The 21,786-nt window shown below is 41.7% G+C and overlaps 1 protein-coding gene across 1 annotated transcript in view; it reads left to right on the top strand.

The window, feature by feature from the left end:
- Positions 1 to 21,786, top strand: part of LOC119771629 (RNA polymerase II elongation factor ELL-like) — a 48,741-nt gene that overhangs the window by 6,882 nt on the left and 20,073 nt on the right. Inside the window, exons 3-4 of the mRNA XM_038267728.1 lie at positions 17,950 to 18,077; positions 19,680 to 19,843. Coding sequence (XP_038123656.1) covers positions 17,950 to 18,077; positions 19,680 to 19,843 — 292 coding nt within the window. The remainder of the gene's footprint in view (positions 1 to 17,949; positions 18,078 to 19,679; positions 19,844 to 21,786) is intronic.

The raw sequence follows: 21,786 nt of genomic DNA, 5'->3' as shown, positions 1-21,786 counted from the left end.
TACTGAGCATGATTTAAAAATGTCTGTGTGAAGCTTGCTGCAACAAACTGCTGTAAGAGTATAACCAGGAAGCGCGGTAGGAGGGCAAATTAGGTTTAGCGGCAGCGCAGCACGGGAGGGAGAATTACGCCCAGGAGTAAATGGATAAAAATAGACCGGAGGAAAAAAAAAACATGAATCGATTCTCTTGCGGACGTGTCAATGCATCGGATCGTCGGCTTTTGGATCGATGCATCGATACAAAACGATTATTATTTACACCCCTAGTATTTAGCCTCCTTCGCTCCAGATCAATGCCTTCAGAAGCTACCTAAGTGCTTAATAAACTCCTCCTGCATGTGATCTAATCTTATTTTAAATAAAGATCTTCTGTGAAGGTTTGAGAGGAACATTAGAATTTATTAAAACCAAGAAACCCAGCAGACAGGTCGGGAGGAAGATGGAGAAGTTGATGTTGTTTTCCATCAGAGGGTTAGTCATCAGTGAAGTCCTGAGTGAGAGACTTTATTTTTTATTTTTAAAGGATTAGTGCAAATTTCACACCGCTCACGGCGTATATCTCAGCGGCCTAAGGTTAATATCCAAATGAATGTTTAGTAGTAATTATAGGAGCTGTAGCGCTCTTGATTACAGACTAGGGCATGGTGATTTGTGTTTGCATTAGCTTTCTCTGTCTGCTTGACTCAGACATCTACCAGTGTTTGTGTCTAGTCCAGGGCCACTTTATCAGCGGAATGGGTGATATGAACTCCCAGTACCTGGTTACACTTAAACCATCGTTGATGCTCTGCCTATTTTGCATAAGAGCCGATTCTCTCTGCAAACATCTTAAAGACACAGTTTATCCGCATTGTTGCTGAAAAGCAGTTTGAAGAAGCCGATACCTTCTGGTCAGTCAGGCTATCTGCTACCGCTGTCACTGTAGTCCTATGAAAACAACTTGATAATAGACGTAGGGAGTAGCTCTTTAGTTTAATTCAGCTCTATTGATGTTGCGTTGATGCTCAACCATTTTTTTTTATTGTTGGAAAATTGTGATGAAAACATTTTTTATCTGTTTATCTACGTCTTTCATTCGGGGTCTATAATAGCAGTAAGGTTTCTTGATGCCTAAACCCAGGGATATCTTGATACTCACCCTTGTCTTTCGTTTTTTGTTTTTTGGTCTTTTTATAAGCAATGACCAGGGTGTGGATGGTGGGTTGGTTGGTTGGTTTTGTGTCTGGTTGTTTGTGTTTTGTCCTGCGCAATCGTAAAGACATGATTTAATGGTGTCCCACCTCCTCCATCCTGTCTGCCCCACTTTGTGCCTATCAGACTGCAGATAAATGAGCATCCTCAGAAGACCCTGAGAAGAAGGTTTTGTGTGTTTCTGTGGTATGTAGATAAAATAGACATTTTTCTTAGCACTTGTTTAACTGTATGTGTACGCATTTTGAAAAGAAGGATTATTTTTCTGCCTGTCTGCGTTCATTCCTGGCTGTGCCGTGACCCTGACTCTGCCCTCTGATTGTGTGCTGTCGCCTCTGATTTGAATAACAATGAGCAGGGGAATGCTTGCTAGGCGCTGTCAGCCTGCCTGGATCTCCCAAAGCGAATCCACTTTTTCATCCTAATGCACTGCCGTCACTCCAGATGTGTGATGTTGTGGCCTCAGGGCTTGTTTGTGCCCAGCATGGTAGAAGAATCCCTGCTGTGGATCCAATGGTCTGGAAGCTAAAACTAAGCAACTCCAAATATACTATGAAGAAGATCTTAATTAAGTTTGTTTTTATCTTTACAACAGTGTTTATATTCCTGGGACCCTTTTTTTATATACATGTTTAGTCTTACATCGACAAATTTATGCTTTGTATGTTCAAAGAGAAGCAGAGTTTTGCAGAAATAAATTTCAGAACAGCATAGCATAATTTTGTTTTTAATAAAAGGAGGGACAATTGAGCTCAAATGTGTCACAATTTATATCTCTTAATTCCAGTGGATGCTGTATATTTCTAATATCAATATAATAGCCTCAAACTGCAAGAATACCCACAACAGATGCCTGTACAAAATAATTTTGTCGATGAAATCTTTCGAGTATAGTATTGAAAAAATATATATACATATTCTTACAAAAAGATAAGAGCTGCTAGCTCAGGAAGAGAGCTGAGGAGGACAGGGGCAGCTCAAAGATGCACTCTGGGAAACACCACTGATGGCCTGGAAGAGGGCACAGCTGGCCCAGGCTAACTAGCAGGTTGGATTGTTCCACCGGTCGGAAAGAGGAGTAAAGGTAGGGTAGAGTGGCTGCAGCCTCATGTAGGGAGGACAGTGTGACATCGAAGATGGGAGACTGAGCAGGTAGAGACGGCGGCAGGCCAAGGCTAGGCTCTTGAGGCTAACTGCTGGACATGAACAGAGGGCCGCTAAGGATCAGAGGAACCTGTGGATGGAGTTAGCGGTGGAGCGGGATCAGAGAAGCATCGGTTTGTCTGTGTCCATGCTGGAAGTAGGATACGAAATACCCTTTCTGCGAATGAATAAAAACAGCTTGATGCTGCGATCTGATGTAGGTAAAGCAATGGGGGCCATTTTGTATCACGACGGCCTGTATTGTTGGAGGGGAGAGGCATTGTGGGGCCGGCGGTTCATGATGCTGCAGTCTGCTGGAACAATTCATTAACATTTGATAATGATCCACATCATGTATGATTTTCAGCATAAGTCTCAATACGGGGCAAAATTAACTGCTTGGTGGATGTCTGCGCTCTCAGAGTGCTTTTCTAGTTAAATAAAGGAGTCAGCTGCACTTTGGAGCATTGATGCCGATGACGACTGTTATGGAAATAGAATTGTCAAAGGACTAAGACATTGTTTTAATGAATTAAGAGAAGATCAATCTGATCTTTGTAAGTTTGTTGGAGACGCAGCACTATTAAATAAGTGAAGAGTGGAAACTTATCACATCCTTTTATACAAAGCCCAGAATGGGGCAGAACACGATGTGGACAGGTAGAGAGGAAAACCTGTCCGTCTCCTCACAGGAACCGGACAGGAACAAAACCAGAAAAACAAGGCCACTGATATGGATTAGAAGAGGAAGCATGCGATTATAAACACATTTCCTTATTTCACTTAAAACTTTTATACTTTTATATTTTGTCTAAGGAGACGAACACATTTAATCCTGAAAGACTACGTGAGAAAAATCACTATAATAAAAATTAATTATATTACATTAATATCATATCGTATAACATCAATATCATATAAGAAATATAAATATAGAATATATCAATATAAGAAGTTAATCAATAAGAATTATTGTCCAACCCTACTTTTCAGTTTCAGCTGAAGTGCTTTGTAGATTCAGACCTTGTAGTCTAAAAGGCTGGTTATCCTCCCCAGCAGTGTGTCGCAGTGAGCTTATTCCACACCACAACGCGAGAGGGACTATCAGGAACTAGCTGTGGGTCTAGATACAGCCGAGGCGGTGAGAAAGTGGGGGAAAGTTTGTGCGACAACAGAGGAACTTGAGGGCGAAAAAGAGCAGGGATTTAAGTGGAAAAAGGGTCCCTGGACCTTGATTTTTAACCTTGCCTTAGTGGTGCTGTTGGAAGGTGAAGCTTTACTCCAGACTCGATTAACTATACAGGTTTTTGTTCTTGGATCACCCTGAACTCGGCTCTATCCAAGGTCACAATCAACACTGATGAGCTTTTCTTTTCTCATCAAAGACATTCTTAAAATATGGTACGGCCAAACCTTTGTGTCACTCTGTTGACGGTGTGTTCAATCCCAGTTTTCCATCACAAAATAGCTTGTAGCATCTCTTCTGACAAACCATAAACAATTCATGCAGTTGTTTTTTGCTAGATTTTATGTTTGCAAGAGTTTAGTAGGCTAAACAAGAGCACTTTTATTTTTAAATCTTCCACTAAACTTTTGCAGAAAGTGTAAAGTATCAATCAATATGTTTTATTTATTTTTGCAGAAGAATTGAACACAAGTTCTGTAGTTACACAGTAACACAGTATTCTATGTATGCCAGTAATCTCTTTATCCTGATGCATTTACTGTGTTTGTCACCTAATAAAAATACTGCAGGATTTACATAACTAGCACAGGGTGGCAACTAACGACAAAGTTGCTATGGGATTGTGATGTTTTTACCAGCCCTGGAATCTGGTGCTGCTTCTAAAAGACCAGAGATGAAAAATATCTTGCACTGAAAGGATTGCCTTTAGGCTTATTGAGACTCAGAGCACACAACAAAGACATGCTTCCCACTGAGAGCCGGCAGGGTGTCATGAAAAATGGGCTCCTGTGTTTAATTAAGATGCTTAAACATAAGGAGCATTTCTGGGCTCGCTGAAGAACGAGTCTTGTCTAATTGCCGTGTGTAAAAGATTACTATAAAACTTAATGAGACCCCAAACCGCTTCGTTCTCTGTATCGCAACACGTTGAGGGTCGTAATCCTCTGACTTTGTTGGCTGCTTCTAAATTTGAGTTTGTTAAAGTTGACAGTTTTACCCTAAGGCAACTGCCCCAGACGTATCGTTCCTGGCAGCGCAAAGGAAGAGCTTTAGGGGGATTCCTGTGGCCCGTCTACCCGACTGACCCTTTCTCTACCAGTTAAGCAGCTCCGACTGCAGCGATTCACCTCAAATGAAAAGGAATGGAAGGTGATTACAGGCTGGGAGTTGATTACATGCACTGTCTCCCACTCATGGCAGCCACATTAATCACCTCGTGTCGCCAGGAGGAACTCTGCGAGGGAGAAGACTCTCTGCAGCTCCAAGCCTCAGCAGACTGACGGAGAGACTGGTAAAAAGAATCGTACGTCTGCATTTGAGAAGCAAATGTCCGGCCTTCCTGCCCTGATCTTCAGGTCTCGTCGCTGCATCTAGAAACACAGACCCACATTGTATTGGGCATCTCTGTCCTCCATTGTAGCAGCATCTTCAGTGGCATGTGTCAACTTTCGGTCCTGGGAACAATTGGCCTCTTTTGTTTCCAGTGAGATGATGAGAAGTGATGTTTACTGAAGTGTGGCGAGGGTGTGTGTGTGTGCTTCTGTGGCAGGGGTGAGGATGTTTGCTCATGGTCCGACTTGGCCTCTCTGCCTGGTCTCTCTCATGAGTGGCAGTAATGCTGATCATGCCCTGCTGAGAGAAGCTGGAGCTGAGCCCTGCTTTGCTCATGCAGGATTAACACACTCTCACTCGCACGGTTTTGCATTAGCGGCCGGCCCTGAGTGACTCGTCTCCCCCGCTGATTAGAGACGGGGTTGGTGGCGGCAGGTTTTGCCCTCCCCCCTCCCTCCTGCTCCTCCTAGTCCTGCACGTCTTCCCTATCCTCCCGTCAACCACAAAGAGGGAGCGGTACCATGGCATCTCACTCCAAAGACAGGGAGGCGGGGACAAAAGACGGGCTGTTTTCAGTGGGCCATTACCCAGGCCACAGAGGATGTGGAAACAATGGCCTGCAGGAGATCTACACCCAGACCTCACATTCTACCAAAAGGCTGACAGGAAGCTGGAGCCCCATGCACCGATAGTAGTCTCTCACAGGTTTATGCTTTGATAAAACCAGGAAAAATTAGCCTTTTCCCTTCTGCACCTTCAGCATGTGGATATATTTCTGACCGTTGAGTAAAAACTGCAGCTCATTAAGCTCGTCACCATCATGGATGAGGTGTTCATACATTTTTCATAAATGTTTACCTGAGAAAGATCCCGAAGATTCATAGTAATTATTCTCAAATATACCAGAATAGAAAAAAGGCCAACCAGCTTTCCTTCAAAGCAGAAAAGTGTGAACCTTTTCTGCACATACACTATATTGCCAAAAGTATTTGCTCACCTGCCTTGACTCACATATGAGCTTAAGTGACATCCCGTTCCTAATCCATAGGGTTCAATATGACGTCGGTCCACCCTTTGCAGCTAGAACAGCTTCAACTCTTCTGGGAAGGCTGTCCACAAGGTTTAGGAGTGTGTTTATGGGAATTTTTGACCATTCTTCCAGAAGCGCATTTGTGAGGTCGCACACTGATGATGGACGAGAAGGCCTGGCTCTCAGTCTCCGCTCTAATTCATCCCAAAGGTGTTCTATCGGGTTGAGGTCAGGACTCTGTGCAGGCCAGTCAAGTTCATCCACACCAGACTCTGTCATCCATGTCTTTATGGACCTTGCTTTGTGCACTGGTGCACAGTCATGTTGGAAGAGGAAGGGGCCAGCTCCAAACTGTTCCCACAAAGTTGGGAGCATGGAATTGTCCAAAATGTCTTGGTATGCTGAAGCATTCAGAGTTCCTTTCACTGGAACTAAGGGGCCAAGCCCAGCTCCTGAAAAACAACCCCACACCATAATCCCCCCTCCACCAAACTTTACACTTGGCACAATGCAGTCAGACAAGTACCGTTCTCCTGGCAACCGCCAAACCCAGACCCGTCCATCAGATTGCCAGATGGAGAAGCGCGATTCGTCACTCCAGAGAACGCGTCTCCACTGCTCTAGAGTCCAGTGGCGGCGTGCTTTACACCACCGCATCCGACGCTTTGCATTGCACTTGGTGATGTATGGCTTGGATGCAGCTGCTCGACCATGGAAACCCATTCCATGAAGCTCTCTGCGCACTGTTCTTGAGCTAATCTGAAGGCCACATGAAGTTTGGAGGTCTGTAGTGATTGACTCTGCAGAAAGTTGGCGACCTCTTCGCACTATGCGCGTCAGCATCCGCTGACCCCGCTCCGTCAGTTTACGTGGCCTACCACTTCGTGGCTGAGTTGCTGTCGTTCCCAAACACTTCCATTTTCTTATAATACAGCTGACAGTTGACTGTGGAATATTTAGGAGCGAGGAAATTTCACGACTGGATTTGTTGCACAGGTGGCATCCTATCACAGTTCCACGCTGGAATTCACTGAGCTCCTGAGAGCGACCCATTCTTTCACAAATGTTTGTAAAAACAGTCTGCATGCCTAGGTGCTTGAATTTATACACCTGTGGCCATGGAAGTGATTGGAACACCTGATTCCAATAATTTGGATGGGTGAGCAAATACTTTTGGCAATATAGTGTATAATGCAACATGGCCATTAGTACAGTTATATTTATTGATTTTTATCTTTAATTTGCTTTTATTTTAATCTTGATGGGCTTTCTTATTGTGACAAAAGAACTACGGCATGCAAACAAAATAATACATTAATATATCAAACTTATATTACACCATTATAAGACACTCAAAGATGTATTACAACAATCTTAAAGAAACAAAACAAATATAATCTCATATTAGTAATGGAACATACTTTAAGATCTAGATATATATATATTTTTTTTTTTCAATCAGATCACTGCAGGCTTTGGATTTAATATTGGAAAAGAATATAGAATTTTGTCATGATGATGAATAATGATCAACATTGTCTGGTTAGTAATAGGGGAGGACATATTGTTTATCATTATTGTGATGCATTTCTAGTCATGATAATTTATGTCTAAACAGTAAATTCTTTTCAGTTTATTTCTGTAGCGCCAATTCACAACACATGTCATCTCAAGGCACTTTACAGTTCAACCAGATCATCCAGTCAGGTTGATTGTTTATATTTTTCCCCTTTTCTTTTGCATTGGTTCATTGTCAAATTGGCTTCTCTAAATTCTCCTTAGGTTTGAGTGTGTGCATGAATGGCTGTTTGTTCTGTTTGTCACTGTGTTGCCCTGTGATGGACTGGTTACCTGTCCAGGGTGGACCCCACCTCTCGTCCGTAGACAGCTGGAGACGGGCACCAGCACCCCTCGTGACCCCGCTTGGGATAAGCACGAAGGAAGATGGATGGATGGATGGATCATTGAAAAATACAAAGATTATGATTCATTGTGGGTACTACAGGATATTTCTGGGGCAATGATTGCCTGGCGTGCTTTAACAGCTACAGTTACTTAAGAACAACTTCAAACAATTAAATAAATCATATTTCATATGACAGTATTATCACAAAAATTTATTGCCCCTATATATTTCCCAAGCTCGGGTACGGGTACCCCTAGTGGTCACGTGTGCATTGCAAGGGGTACATGAAAAGATTTTTTTTTTTAGGTAGGAAAATAAGATATAGATGGGATCGGTTTTGCCTTGTGAGGACCCAATTGAAAAATTAAACAAGCCTTTATCAGCCATAAAGTATTTTTTTGAGTTCATCTTCAGCTTTGACACACATCCAACCCAAGCAGAGGAACAGCCTGGATGTAGAGACCAGCCTGGATGTAGAGACCAGCCTGAATGTAGAGAACAGCCTGGATGTAGAGAACAGCCTGGATGTAAAGAACAGCCTGGATGTAGAGAACAGCCTGGATGTAAAGAACAGCCTGGATGTAGAGAACAGCCTGGATGTAGAGAACAGCCTGGATGTAAAGAACAGCCTGGATGTAGAGAACAGCCTGGATGTAGAGACCAGCCTGGATGTAGAGGACAGCCTGGATGTAGAGAACAGCCTGGATGTAGAGACCAGCCTGGATGTAGAGACCAGCCTGGATGTAGAGGACAGCCTGGATGTAGAGACCAGCCTGGATGTAGAGAACAGCCTGGATGTAAAGAACAGCCTGGATGTAGAGAACAGCCTGGATGTAGAGAAGAGCCTGGATGTAAAGAACAGCCTGGATGTAAAGAACAGCCTGGATGTAAAGAACAGCCTGGATGTAGAGAAGAGCCTGGATGTAGAGACCAGCCTGGATGTAGAGAACAGCCTGGATGTAGAGAACAGCCTGGATGTAGAGGACAGCCTGGATGTAGAGACCAGCCTGGATGTAGAGAACAGCCTGGATGTAGAGAACAGCCTGGATGTAGAGAACAGCCTGGATGTAGAGGACAGCCTGGATGTAGAGACCAGCCTGGATGTAGAGGACAGCCTGGATGTAGAGAACAGCCTGGATGTAGAGACCAGCCTGGATGTAGAGACCAGCCTGGATGTAGAGAACAGCCTGGATGTAGAGAACAGCCTGGATGTAGAGGACAGCCTGGATGTATAGACCAGCCTGGATGTAGAGGACAGCCTGGATGTAGAGAACAGCCTGGATGTAGAGAACAGCCTGGATGTAAAGAACAGCCTGGATGTAGAGACCAGCCTGGATGTAGAGAACAGCCTGGATGTAAAGAACAGCCTGGATGTAGAGAACAGCCTGGATGTAGAGAACAGCCTGGATGTAAAGAACAGCCTGGATGTAGAGAACAGCCTGGATATAGAGAACAGCCTGGATGTAAAGAACAGCCTGGATGTAGAGAACAGCCTGGATGTAGAGACCAGCCTGGATGTAGAGAACAGCCTGGATGTAGAGACCAGCCTGGATGTAGAGACCAGCCTGGATGTAGAGAACAGCCTGGATGTAGAGACCAGCCTGGATGTAGAGAACAGCCTGGATGTAGAGAACAGCCTGGATGTAGAGAACAGCCTGGATGTAAAGAACAGCCTGGATGTAGAGAACAGCCTGGATGTAGAGACCAGCCTGGATGTAAAGAACAGCCTGGATGTAGAGACCAGCCTGGATGTAGAGACCAGCCTGGATGTAGAGGACAGCCTGGATGTAGAGACCAGCCTGGATGTAGAGGACAGCCTGGATGTAGAGACCAGCCTGGATGTAGAGACCAGCCTGGATGTAGAGAACAGCCTGGATGTAGAGAACAGCCTGGATGTAGAGGACAGCCTGGATGTAGAGACCAGCCTGGATGTAGAGACCAGCCTGGATGTAGAGAACAGCCTGGATGTAGAGACCAGCCTGGATGTAGAGGACAGCCTGGATGTAGAGACCAGCCTGGATGTAGAGACCAGCCTGGATGTAGAGAACAGCCTGGATGTAGAGAACAGCCTGGATGTAGAGAACAGCCTGGATGTAAAGAACAGCCTGGATGTAGAGAACAGCCTGGATGTAGAGACCAGCCTGGATGTAGAGGACAGCCTGGATGTAGAGATCAGCCTGGATGTAGAGACCAGCCTGGATGTAGAGACCAGCCTGGATGTAGAGAACAGCCTGGATGTAGAGAACAGCCTGGATGTAGAGAACAGCCTGGATGTAGAGACCAGCCTGGATGTAGAGGACAGCCTGGATGTAAAGAACAGCCTGGATGTAGAGACCAGCCTGGATGTAGAGACCAGCCTGGATGTAGAGGACAGCCTGGATGTAGAGACCAGCCTGGATGTAGAGACCAGCCTGGATGTAGAGACCAGCCTGGATGTAGAGAACAGCCTGGATGTAGAGAACAGCCTGGATGTAGAGACCAGCCTGGATGTAGAGGACAGCCTGGATGTAGAGACCAGCCTGGATGTAGAGAACAGCCTGGATGTAAAGAACAGCCTGGATGTAGAGAACAGCCTGGATGTAAAGAACAGCCTGGATGTAAAGAACAGCCTGGATGTAAAGAACAGCCTGGATGTAGAGAACAGCCTGGATGTAAAGAACAGCCTGGATGTAAAGAACAGCCTGGATGTAGAGAACAGCCTGGATGTAGAGAACAGCCTGGATGTAGAGAACAGCCTGGACGTAGAGAATAGCCTGGATGTAGAAAACAGCCTGGATGTAAAGAATAGCCTGGATGTAGAGAACACCCTGGATGTAAAGAACAGCCTGGATGTAGAGAACACCCTGGATGTAAAGAATAGCCTGGATGTAGAGAATAGCCTGGATGTAGAGAACAGCCTGGGATCTGCTGTTTTCCACACTGAGCTATCAGCAGTACTCGAGTTGAGGGGGGATGGATTCCCCCTTCTTAAAAAAATCTTAAAAATCACTTACAATCCCTTTCATTAATGACCATCCACCCATACCATCCCCTGTGACATTTCTCTCTGAATGTAAAATTTCTACTAGTAACAGTAATGACAATAATATCACCCTTTCAACGTTTGCAAAAGCTGTTGGCTTACAAGCCTGAGCAAAATAAATAAAATCAAAGAAGCGTCCTACCATGATTATGAAGCTGATCCCAGTGGGAAATGAGTCCCTAACTCTGTAGGGGCAGTGATAGCCATGCAGGGCAGGGACTGACTTGGTTAAGGTCAATAACCGGTGTATCTGACATGGAACAACCAGACCATGCATATTGCTTTAGGTTAATAGACTAAATTAATTAGGCCATTTATCCTTCCAAAAAAAGAAAAAAAAAGGGATCCACCATCCCCCTTCCTTTTTTTTTTTTTTTTTTTTTTTTACAACTAGACTACTGCATATCAGAGCTCATCAAAGCAGCTCAGGTGTTTTGATGAAAACAAAGTAAAACTAATTGAGTGAGTCTGACTATAATTTTTGTTCCAAATTCATCAAGTATAAATGTGATTATAGGGGAGTTACTCAGAGGAGCTCCAGATTTATAAATATAGATTTATAATAGTTTTTGATTATTATTATATTTTTTTAATTCCTTACTAACTTCCAGGCAACATATTTATGTTTTTTATTTACGATGTAAAAAATAAAATGCAGAATAATTAAATTCTCAAGTTAAAAAAATTAAGTAAATATTCTTTTATAATCAGTTATTGTATGTTCCACCTTTGGACAATTATCGGTACTTTTAACTTAGAGGGACTCATGGTAAGAAAAAAATGTTCAAAGGGTACACAAACTAAAAAAGTTGGGTAAACACTGCTGTAGAGGATTCTGAAGCTTACAGAGGGGCCTAGGTGATGGATTCCCCACCCTTGATTCTCCCGAGATTTTTTCTGACAAGCATGTGTAAAATGTGGAGGGCTTCTTTCAGTCTGGGAGTAGCCAATGTACAGCAACAAGTGGGGGAGGGGCTGCACTGCCTTGCTCTCTGCTCCACGCAGTAAAAGAAAACTCCATTTCCGAAACACTTTCTCTGGTTTCTGCTCATAAGAACTTTACAAGTGAAAACTGGAGGAACTTCTCTGGTCTCTAATTTTGATAGCATATGGGAACAAAAGTTTTACGTTAAATCTCAACTATGCAGGCGAAAAAATGGGAAGACAGTATGATGTCAAAATTAGACATAAATAAAAATTATAAAAATGTAACTAAATCCACAACAACACATTATGATACTTGTGGGATATAGGCTTTCTGATTAATTCTTGAACAGACTATTAAAAAGGAAAAGGTGAAGGAAGTGTGGATGTCTTTGGGAAAAAGATGAACAGATGCATTGTACACTGTAGGGAAGAATTGGAGGAATTTAGCTTTAAAAAATAAAGACACATCCTGGGACTGAATCCTGGGACGGGGAACACAACAATCCAGTGAACACTAAATGTGAATTATTGAAAATTGCTGCAGGAAACTCAACTCATTTACAAAGTGGCTGGTTTCTGACAACATACAATGTTGCAGGCAACAAATGAAACTGCTTAAGGGCAAAATGTAAAAAAAAAAATAATAACCGGACTGCATGATTGAAAGGTTTGAGTGTCTTTCAAATGTATTACAAACCGTTAAACTGTTTCTCACATTACGACTTTAATGCCTTTTAGCGTAGTAGACCAACACAAAGCATTGCATAGTTATGAGACAAATGTATTATTTCTAAAAAATAATTTCTTAAAGGCACACAGCTGACCTTTTCACCTAAAGAGTTGACCCATATAAGTTATTTTAAATGATTTCACTGGCCAATATACAGCCATTGACACAATCAATGCTAGAAACGGGGCTCCCCTCTTGAAATACCGAATAAGTTGGGAGAAGATGCACTATCGTTGGCCAGGTCAAGTGACCTGGAAGAACGTGTAGCTTTATGCCCACAGGCTCTTATATAGCCATGGAGCTAAAGCTTTAGCTCTACTATTTTTGCGCCGCTCGACTACTGGTCACAGCTGAGGCACGGAAAGAATTAAACCTTCTGAGGAGGCTAAAAGAGAAGACGTGAAAGTGATTGAGGAAAAACAAGAGTTGACTTGGAAAAAAGTTTATTCGTTGGCTCAGGCAGAAAGAAGAAGCCGGATGTAAAACCGATTCTCTTTTCTCAACTTTATTATTAGGCTGGTAAGTTACCACTTTGCTCCTAGTATGCAGTCAAAAAGCTTTGTTTTTGATGTTTTGTAGAAGCAAAATATGGGAAGTTTCAAGTCTAGCACCCCTAGTGGCTAAAAGTTACACGGTGTGCGTTTAAAGCTGTGCTGTATACGTGTTCAGTCCACCTCAGTCATTGCTTCATCTACGTTTTGATGATTTCTCTACCAGCTAATAGAGATGTAGCCTCGTGAGACCATCCTGATCTCACAAGCTTTCAAGATTTCACTCGCTAATCAGTCTGGAGACTCCGTTGACGAAAATTTGGAGCCGTTCACCAAACGAACGTCCAATCAGCATTGGCTTTGAGGCGGGTTGAGGTGTGACGCAACGAGAAGCGCGACAGTTCAGTCTAAAGAACATGGCGGCTTCAGCCGATGAAACTAGCATTAGCGGGGCTATCGAGCAAGTTTTATTGGAATTACAGAGTATTTCTTCACTGAAAGAAAAGCAAAACACTGCTCTGGAGGCTTTTCTCAGAGTAAAAGATGTTTTTGCTCTTCCCCGACTGGTTTCGGCAAGAGTTTGATCTATCAATTGGCTCCTCTTCGTCGTCACTCTGTTACGTCATATGCTTCGTTGATCTGATTGGTTTATTTGGCCCGTCTATCACCAACATAGGCCAATCAGCTAACCTGTATTTTTGCCCCTTCCCAAAGTTACTTCTACGGAAGGTTTCCAGATGGATATGCGGAGCTAATCCATCTGGCGGAGTCAGGTTAATAGAGATGTAGATAATAGTCCAAATGTTTACAATATGCTTAAACTCTTATTTAATACGCAAAATCCCCTCTCAATTCAATTTAGCTACACATTATCATCTAGATTTAGGTCTGATTTTGACTGGGCCATTCTAACTCATCACTATGCTTAAATATAAAGAACGGAAAGTTCCACTTCAGTCTTTCTGAAGCTGTGATGTATTTAACTTTACCAAACTTTCTATGAACTACGACATGCTTCCCTGCCCCTTCTGCACAGCATGACACTGCCACCACCACATTATGTGGTTGGTGTTAGGATGATGTTCAGTGTTGTTTTTTCGTTTTTCCGCCACTGTCATTGCCGACTAGAAAGCTTCTATCATGAGTATCTGTGTCTCTTACAGGGCTTGTCGCCGACCATAAATAAAAAGCCCGAAAATAGAAAATAGGCTTGTTAAAAACAAAATCTTTGTCAATAGAACCTCCCTCCTGAGCTGTAGATCTCTGCAGCTCCTCCAGAGTAACCCTCTTGGTTGCTTTTTATAACAGTACTAGTCAGTTAATTTGATGCCCATGTTTTTAATGATGGATCAATTATTGACCCAGATGTTCTCCAACAAAACTCTGAGGCCTTCGCAGAACAGTTGATAGAAAATTACACTACTGTGGATGAAGATTATGTATTTGGAGACTTTTGAGGGTGATTGGTTGCATCTAATTTTATTTTAGGGTATCAGAGTAAAGGCTTCTTAAAACCAATTCACACCTCACACATTTGCTTTTATTTTTGAGAATGTTTTGTCTAGGGCTGCAACTAACGATTATTTTAAAAATCGATGAATCGGACGATTATTTTTTCGATTAATCGATGAATCGGACAAAAAATATTTTTTATATTAACCTCTTTATTCCAAAATAAACATTTTAGACAGAACAAACAAGCACACAAGTACAGGTTGCTCATTAACTGTACTGGTGCAATATGAAAAATAAATGTTTGTGTTAAAACTACGCAAACTTACATGAGAAATGTAGCTGTACATCCACAAAATATAGGGTACTTTGTTTCATAAAGCGCAAAAAAAGACATTTTTGTTTTTAAAAGCCTCTAAGGGGTTCAAACAATAGGCCCCCCATTTCAACAAATGAGTTTTTTTTAGACTAGAAGAGTTCTGCCTTTTAAGACAGGAAAGTACAGCAGTTAAAGTTGCTACTTGAGAAAATACTGAACCATAGAGATAAAAATAGCCCTGTGATTCAAATTATAAATTGTATTTGGAATAAAAATGAGAGAACTAGGGGTGCTAAAAAACACATCCTCCAAAGACAGATATTTACATGGGAATGTGGCATATAATTAATTGACATATTACTGATCTTGCTGGATTTTATTCTGCTTTACTTCTATAAATTGCAGGATCATCTTTACTTTATCTTTGCCAGAAGATTTAAACTTTAAAAGTCTTGCCCTCATAATTTGCAAGTTAATTTATTTATAAAGTAAATATAAACGCTGCTTAAGCTAATTCAAATGAAATTAAAAGTAAAATAAGTAGCCAACCTTATCACTGTCTGTAACCTACTAACACGGTAAGGAAAGCATCAGATGAGCTACCTGAGAAACTAACGTTACGTTTCCCCTCTTTAAAACCAAACAAACATGGTGGTTCCGTGCCATGTTAATTTCTTTTGAAAAAAGTTGCATGTTATCACTTTTTTCGCTTTACAAAGCGCAGGCTATTTTAATTATTGTGATCAATTTGCGCCGTCAATCCCGGTGCATGCGCGCTTCATTTGCAGTCTGGACGCTGAGGCTCTGACTGAGAGGGACTCCTGCGGGAAAACGCGGTTGGGGTGGGGGAGGCGCCCCACGGCAGAGTAGGAACATGCATGCTTTCACGTAAGAGTCTCCAAAAGCCGCCAGTGACACCGAAAAAAGTCGCCAGATTTGTCGCTAGTCGCTTTTTTGAAAAATAGTCGCTGGAGGGGTCTGAAAAGTCGCGGAGTTGGCAACACTGCACCTGCGGCGCTGACTCGCTCTGCCGTATTTTTTTTTCTTCCTCTTTCAGTCAAGAGGCAGTGATGACGGCGCGGCGGATGACGCAATAATCGCGCGACACAACTAATCGATGATGAAATTCGTTGCCAACGCTTTTAAAAGTCGATTTTTATCGATTTTATTGATTCGTTGTTGCAGCCCTAGTTTTGTCACTTTCCTCTCAGGCTGCAGTCATTCTCTACTGTATATTGGCCTTTGCCTTGAAATCTTTCTAGAATATATTGAGAAGTAGGCAGTATGCTGAGCTGCACAGCAGCTACACTCAAAACGCTACAAGCACTGTGTTTCTCCAGTCTACAGTAGCATAAAAACAGAATTTCTATGTTTTAGCTTAATTTAAAAAGATAGAAAGAGATAAAAGACTTTCTTCTGCTGTCATCTGTCACCTTTTTTAATAGGCTAATCACTGAGAGGCTGTCCACAGATGAAGCCATTACACAAAGTGTTTTCTAAGGAACTAAGATCCACCTTAGCTGTGTGTAGTGTAAGAGCTCAGTCATTTATAGTTAGTAGAAATTCCTGCGGTGACAGCCTGCCTGTAAAGACATGTGCAGCAAGCTGATAAGAAAATTGGAGCCAACGTCTGAGTTGCTTTACTGCAGACTGGTGACAAAAGGCCAAAGGTGAACCCCAATAGGCTTCTGGTGCATAGAGGGCAGGTTGGGCACCAGAAATAAGTGCACTCATCTATACTGTTAAAATTCAATTTGGGTTCTTTTTCTTTCCAGCTTTGTGCTGTTGTTCTACTCATCCTTTATAAGATTATTTTATAAGCCTTTATAAGTTTTTAAATGATCAGTATCAATAAAACGGCAAAGAGTCGGGCGTGCTTCTGTGCTGCAGTTGTTGGTGCGCACGATGGAGGCCTTAGTCCTCAATGCGGCTGACCCGGGTTTGTATCCGACCTGTGGTCCTTTGCCGCATGTCTCTCCCTCTCTCTCATACCCTCTTTCCTGTCAGCCTACTGTCGAAAAAACGAGCCACTAGTGCCCTAAAAACTCCAAAAAAACTAAAATAATTATAATAATTTTTATTTTTAAAACCACCAACAATAGCAACAGAGCCTGTTGATAGTTTATTGTTGGGATAGACCAATCCATTGGTCAATATTAGCATTTCTATTTTCTTGTATCACGTTTTTCTCACAAAACCAAACATTCTTTTAATTTTGAATTCTGAAATTCTGCAGGACTTTGTGAAAACCCATTTTGTATCAGTAACTTAGATTTGCATTGCTGAAAGTAGCCAAACTGCAACAAAGACTACTCGGACTCTTATTGCTGTAATCAGCTAAATACAGGAGTTTGACTCCTGGAATCGTTTCAGTTTTTATTTGTTTTGTTTGTTTTGTTTTTTTGCAAATTTAAGTGTTTGTTCAGATTTGCGTTCATATGTTGGTCTGCAGTGACTCTTCCACTGCACTAATTAAAGCATGCTGGTCGGATCACGTTCTCAATTTGTGTGTAAATACTGTGTATACTTTTACTCTACTGTAAAGAAATATCTCCTACCAGATCTTGCACATTAAAACAGAATATGAGGTTTTCTCTAAGTGCTGTGGCTTTTACTATGGTTACTTTGTATTTAGTTTTTGTTTTGTGAGGTTCTAAGACCCGTCCCTGGTGTGCCCTACACCTCCACTGCAACACTTTTGACACGGGGGGGAAAACCCTTAATATTTGAACTTTAAAAACATTATATCCCAACTGAGATAAAGTAAGTCTCTATATCCATTTAATCCAATAAGGGGTTCAAGGCTTTTGTATCTATTAAGCAAAATTGAACACTGAAGACAAGGATAAGCCTTTTATTACATTAACTTTTATCTTCTTTGACTAGACTGGTATTTGCCTCTAGCAGTCAGTAAGATTTTTATGTGGATTGCAAAAACCTTAACTTGTACAGGCCCGTGTTTCTTGGATACAGTGCATTTGGCTGCACTCTGTGTAGAAAATAGCTTTTTCTTCTGCAATAAGATCCAGTTTGGAAAGGTAATAAAAGATGCATGAATAAATTGGAGTGAGTTGACAAGCTGTAGCTTGCTTTTCTATAAACTTTAGATTTTATCCCACATTTAGCCGATTTAAAGAGTATTATATACTGTGTCGTCAGTCAGTTGTATATTTGGTTTATACCTTTAATTTAGATCAATCTCTTTTTTTCCTCCTCGTAGTACATCAAGATCCCAGCTCCAACACCAGAGTTACCTTCAGCTCTGCGAATCTTCTCCTTCTACTTATCCAGTGACAGCAAAGACCAACCACAAGCCAGCTTCGACTGCGTCCATCAGTACATCTCAAGGTATGACAAAGGTCACAAGCCGTTATTTTTATTTTTACTGTCCTATACTGATTTTTAGTTTCTTTCAAGGTCCAGACTGCAGTTTCCAATCTCTATTGTTTTGTTGCTTTTTTCCCTCAGTACAATGCATAGATAGCAAAAAGAAAAAGAGATTCATGTAATTTTAACAATGCAGCAAGGAATTGAGGAACAAGATTTCATTTTTCAAAACGTTTGTTCTATACTTCGATTTATTACCAATAAAGTGCATCCTGGTGGTTAATGTGTTACTAAACAAAAAAATCTTTGTGTGTTGATGCATTTAATGAGCAAAGAAAAAAAGATTTCTCTCAGTATCCGACTAGTCGATCATAGATCAGAGCTAAACTAGTTTCTTATCTTCGGCTGTTTGATTGATGCATCTGTGATTTTCATTTCTTGTAAAAATGCAAATCAGCATAGACCTGTTTTCCCCACTGGGATATATTTGCAAATTAATCAATCTCATGGTTGTGATCTTGGGTGGAAACTGTTCACAGCTCATCAATTGCTCCATTTTTAAGATACTCTACTCCTTTTTTCTTTTTTTTTCTCTCTGTGCGTTTAAATCACATGAGAGGCCAAATTATTTATATTTGTTCTAGATGGATCCTTTTATTTCTCAAACTTTGGTAACATTTTTATCTGGAAGGCAGATTGTGGTATGATAATCATAATTAAAACGACCACATTTAGCACATTAAACTTGATCTCACTGCCTTTATTTAAAAAGTAACCGCTGATCCTTGATTGATTAAGTCCTTTTTGAAGCATTTGGCAGTTCTGTTAATTTTCTACCAGCTCTCAGAATAATAAAGAAGGATCAGTGCTCCTTTTGTTTTCACGACATGACCTCTAAGGGGTTATATCTGAAATTATTCCCATGCAGCAAATTTAATCGTGTTGAAAGCAATGTAAAAGTAGAAGAACAAACTTCATCCTACTGACAGGCAGTGCGTAGCTAGAAGACTGGGAGGGGATCAGCTCCATAGAGTCAGAAAACTCTGGTCACTTCTGTACTTTTTTTGGCTTCTCCTTGAATTGACTTTAACAGTTTGTTGCGGCTGTTTAAAAAAAAAAAACTGAAAGAAAGACATGCAGCCTCACTGTTTTCCTAACTTGGTTATCTTTGTGAGTCTCTGCTCCCTGACATGCACAAAAAAACACAAATCCCACCAAATAACATTTTAGATTAACCAGTTAACCTAACCTGGATATTTTTGGATGGTGCAAAGGGAGCCAGAGAGACCATAAAGAATCCGCTTTAGGAACGTCCCATTCCTGATTCAAACCCTCCTGCAGTGAGACAGGAAACTTTGATACTGTCGTACATTTTCTTTCCAGCTCTCGCCTTCAGGGGTTCATTTAGCAAACTCTTACCTCTGTCTAAGATGATCCCTGTTGTGCAAGTTTTGCTGTCTGAGCCAAAGTAATCCCAGTGGTTTTCCATCGGCTCTGCGCTGTCTTCAACCTGTCTAAATAAAGCCTGTGACATAACATACAGTTGTAGATTTGTCCAAGAGAAAGTCTTGCACGGAGCCATAAACACCAGGATTAAACTTTGCCTTTTTCTTTGTTTGGCAGCGACGGCCGCGAGCAGCTGGAGGGCCAGGGCAGCATCCAGGACAAGATCACCGTGTGCGCTACGGATGACTCCTACCAGATGACCCGAGAGAGGATGTCTCAGATGGAAAAGGACAGCTGGAGCCGCTCAGCCATCGAGATCAAACCTGGAGCCTCACATCCTAGTAAGATTAGACCAAAGAAAATGCACATGCACAACCCCGTACCCGATCCTGAGAGCATTTCTCCTTGTGCAAGCTCTGTTTAAAAGCTGCCCTTTGCATCGCTCATACAAGCTTACTTTCAGAAAGATTTGCAATTTTTCCACTATGTCAGACTCACCACCGGTAAGTAAAAATGGGGACAAGCATGTTGGAAGGCCTTACATAAACATATCACCAGAATGATTGACAGTTAGGAGGACGACTTATTTAGATGATCCACCCAGAAAAAGAAGATTATCCACTATACCTTTAAAGGAAAAGGCCGGTCAGCAAGGAATAATCAGTGGATCATTATTTATACCTAAAACTAATACGTTTGCAGTGATTTAATGAATTTAGCGTTAATCAGTAAAAAAAATATCTTTCGTCATGATCAGAGTCTGGGAGCGGCCATTTTTGCCCAAATATATCCAACCCAATCCAATCGACTTTATTTATATAGCACGAATTCAATAAACACAAGGTTTCCAAAGTGCTGCACAAAAAGATAAAATAAATAAAATAAAAGTAAATAAAATAAAAGCACTGCCCACACAGGATACAAAATATGCATGTGTATACATAAAATCTAAATCAAATATACTCCTGCCATCTTCCGGCAGTGACGTCACGGTGCGGTAAGCCTAGCGCCATTCTCCCCGCTTTACAAGCAAAATCAGTGGGAACTACTAGACACATCTGCAATCAACAACAATTATTGAAGATTTCCAGAGGACTTCACCATTGAAATTGACCAGACCTATAGTTGAACTGACAATGCCCACGTGCATGGCAGTTGGATGTTGGAATACATCGAGTAAAAGGTGGAAAAAAAAGAGTTATATCACCTTTCCGATTCCCGATCCTCCCTGGACGGGTTTGTCGTTGGATTGCCAACTTTAAGAGGGAGGATTTGCTATCAAACTTCTAGCCAGAGGAAAAAACACATCATATGTAGCCAACATTTGGAAGAAGAATGTTCTCAAGATGACTTGGATAATAGCGCGTTGTGACAAACACTAGATACAGCACTGGGACTTGATCAACAGCCAATACCGCACCGTGACGTCACAAACCAGTAGGTGGCAGTAGTGTTCATTGACAAAGATGGATGCCTCCAGTAAAGCACATTCAAATGAACGTTACCGTTACGGTAATTAAAACAGTATGTAATAATTTTATATTTAAAGTACTTTCAGAAGTTTGTATTCTGAATATGACCGGACTTCTACTTTAAAATGGGGAGAGAAGAGAAGGGCTGTGGATGCAACAGTTCAACATGAAATCAGAAAGGGAAAATGAACAGCACCAGTAAAAGCCTTTGGAATATTTGTGTAAGTTGAGCTACACTGCTCTGATCATTGCTTGAAGCTGAAAACCAGACATTTTCCCCTTGTGATGAGTAACGAAACCAGATGTGCAGGCTGGCCAGTCACTGGTGAAAGTCTTCTCTTTGATGTTTTTGTTGGACTCTGCTTTTCAGCCTCAGAGTGTCTATTTTATTCACAGATGGGTTTTGAATGCATTTGTCTGATTATCTGGTGGGTGTGTTCAGTACCACTTATCTCTGCTGAGAGCAGGCCATGGGGCACCAAGATATAGCTTAAAAAAACTAATTAATGCATATCTCCAAAATATACATACTGTTCTTACAGCAATGATAAATACATTTATGGCGAACTAGGAAATAGATGCACTTTATTGCAGCTCTTTAATCATAATAAATAGATAAAAATAAACTGGACAGCTTCCTTGCTACATTGTTTGCCTTAACTCCAGCCTTTTGCTGTGCTTTTGCAATCATTTTTCTTGGCCCATTTCTGGACCCCTATGTGGAGGCTGGAGCTCCAGGGGAGCTGAACCTCCAGCTGATATGGACCAAATTTAGACTCTAAATTGTGTAACATGAGCTTTTAAGCTCAAGC

This window comes from Cyprinodon tularosa, unplaced genomic scaffold (assembly GCF_016077235.1).
Source record: "Cyprinodon tularosa strain WSP-4 unplaced genomic scaffold, ASM1607723v1 ctg682, whole genome shotgun sequence".
Taxonomy (NCBI): Eukaryota; Metazoa; Chordata; class Actinopteri; order Cyprinodontiformes; family Cyprinodontidae; genus Cyprinodon; species Cyprinodon tularosa.
Note: the sequence above shows the minus strand (reverse complement) of the source record. Positions and strands in the feature narration are given on the sequence as shown.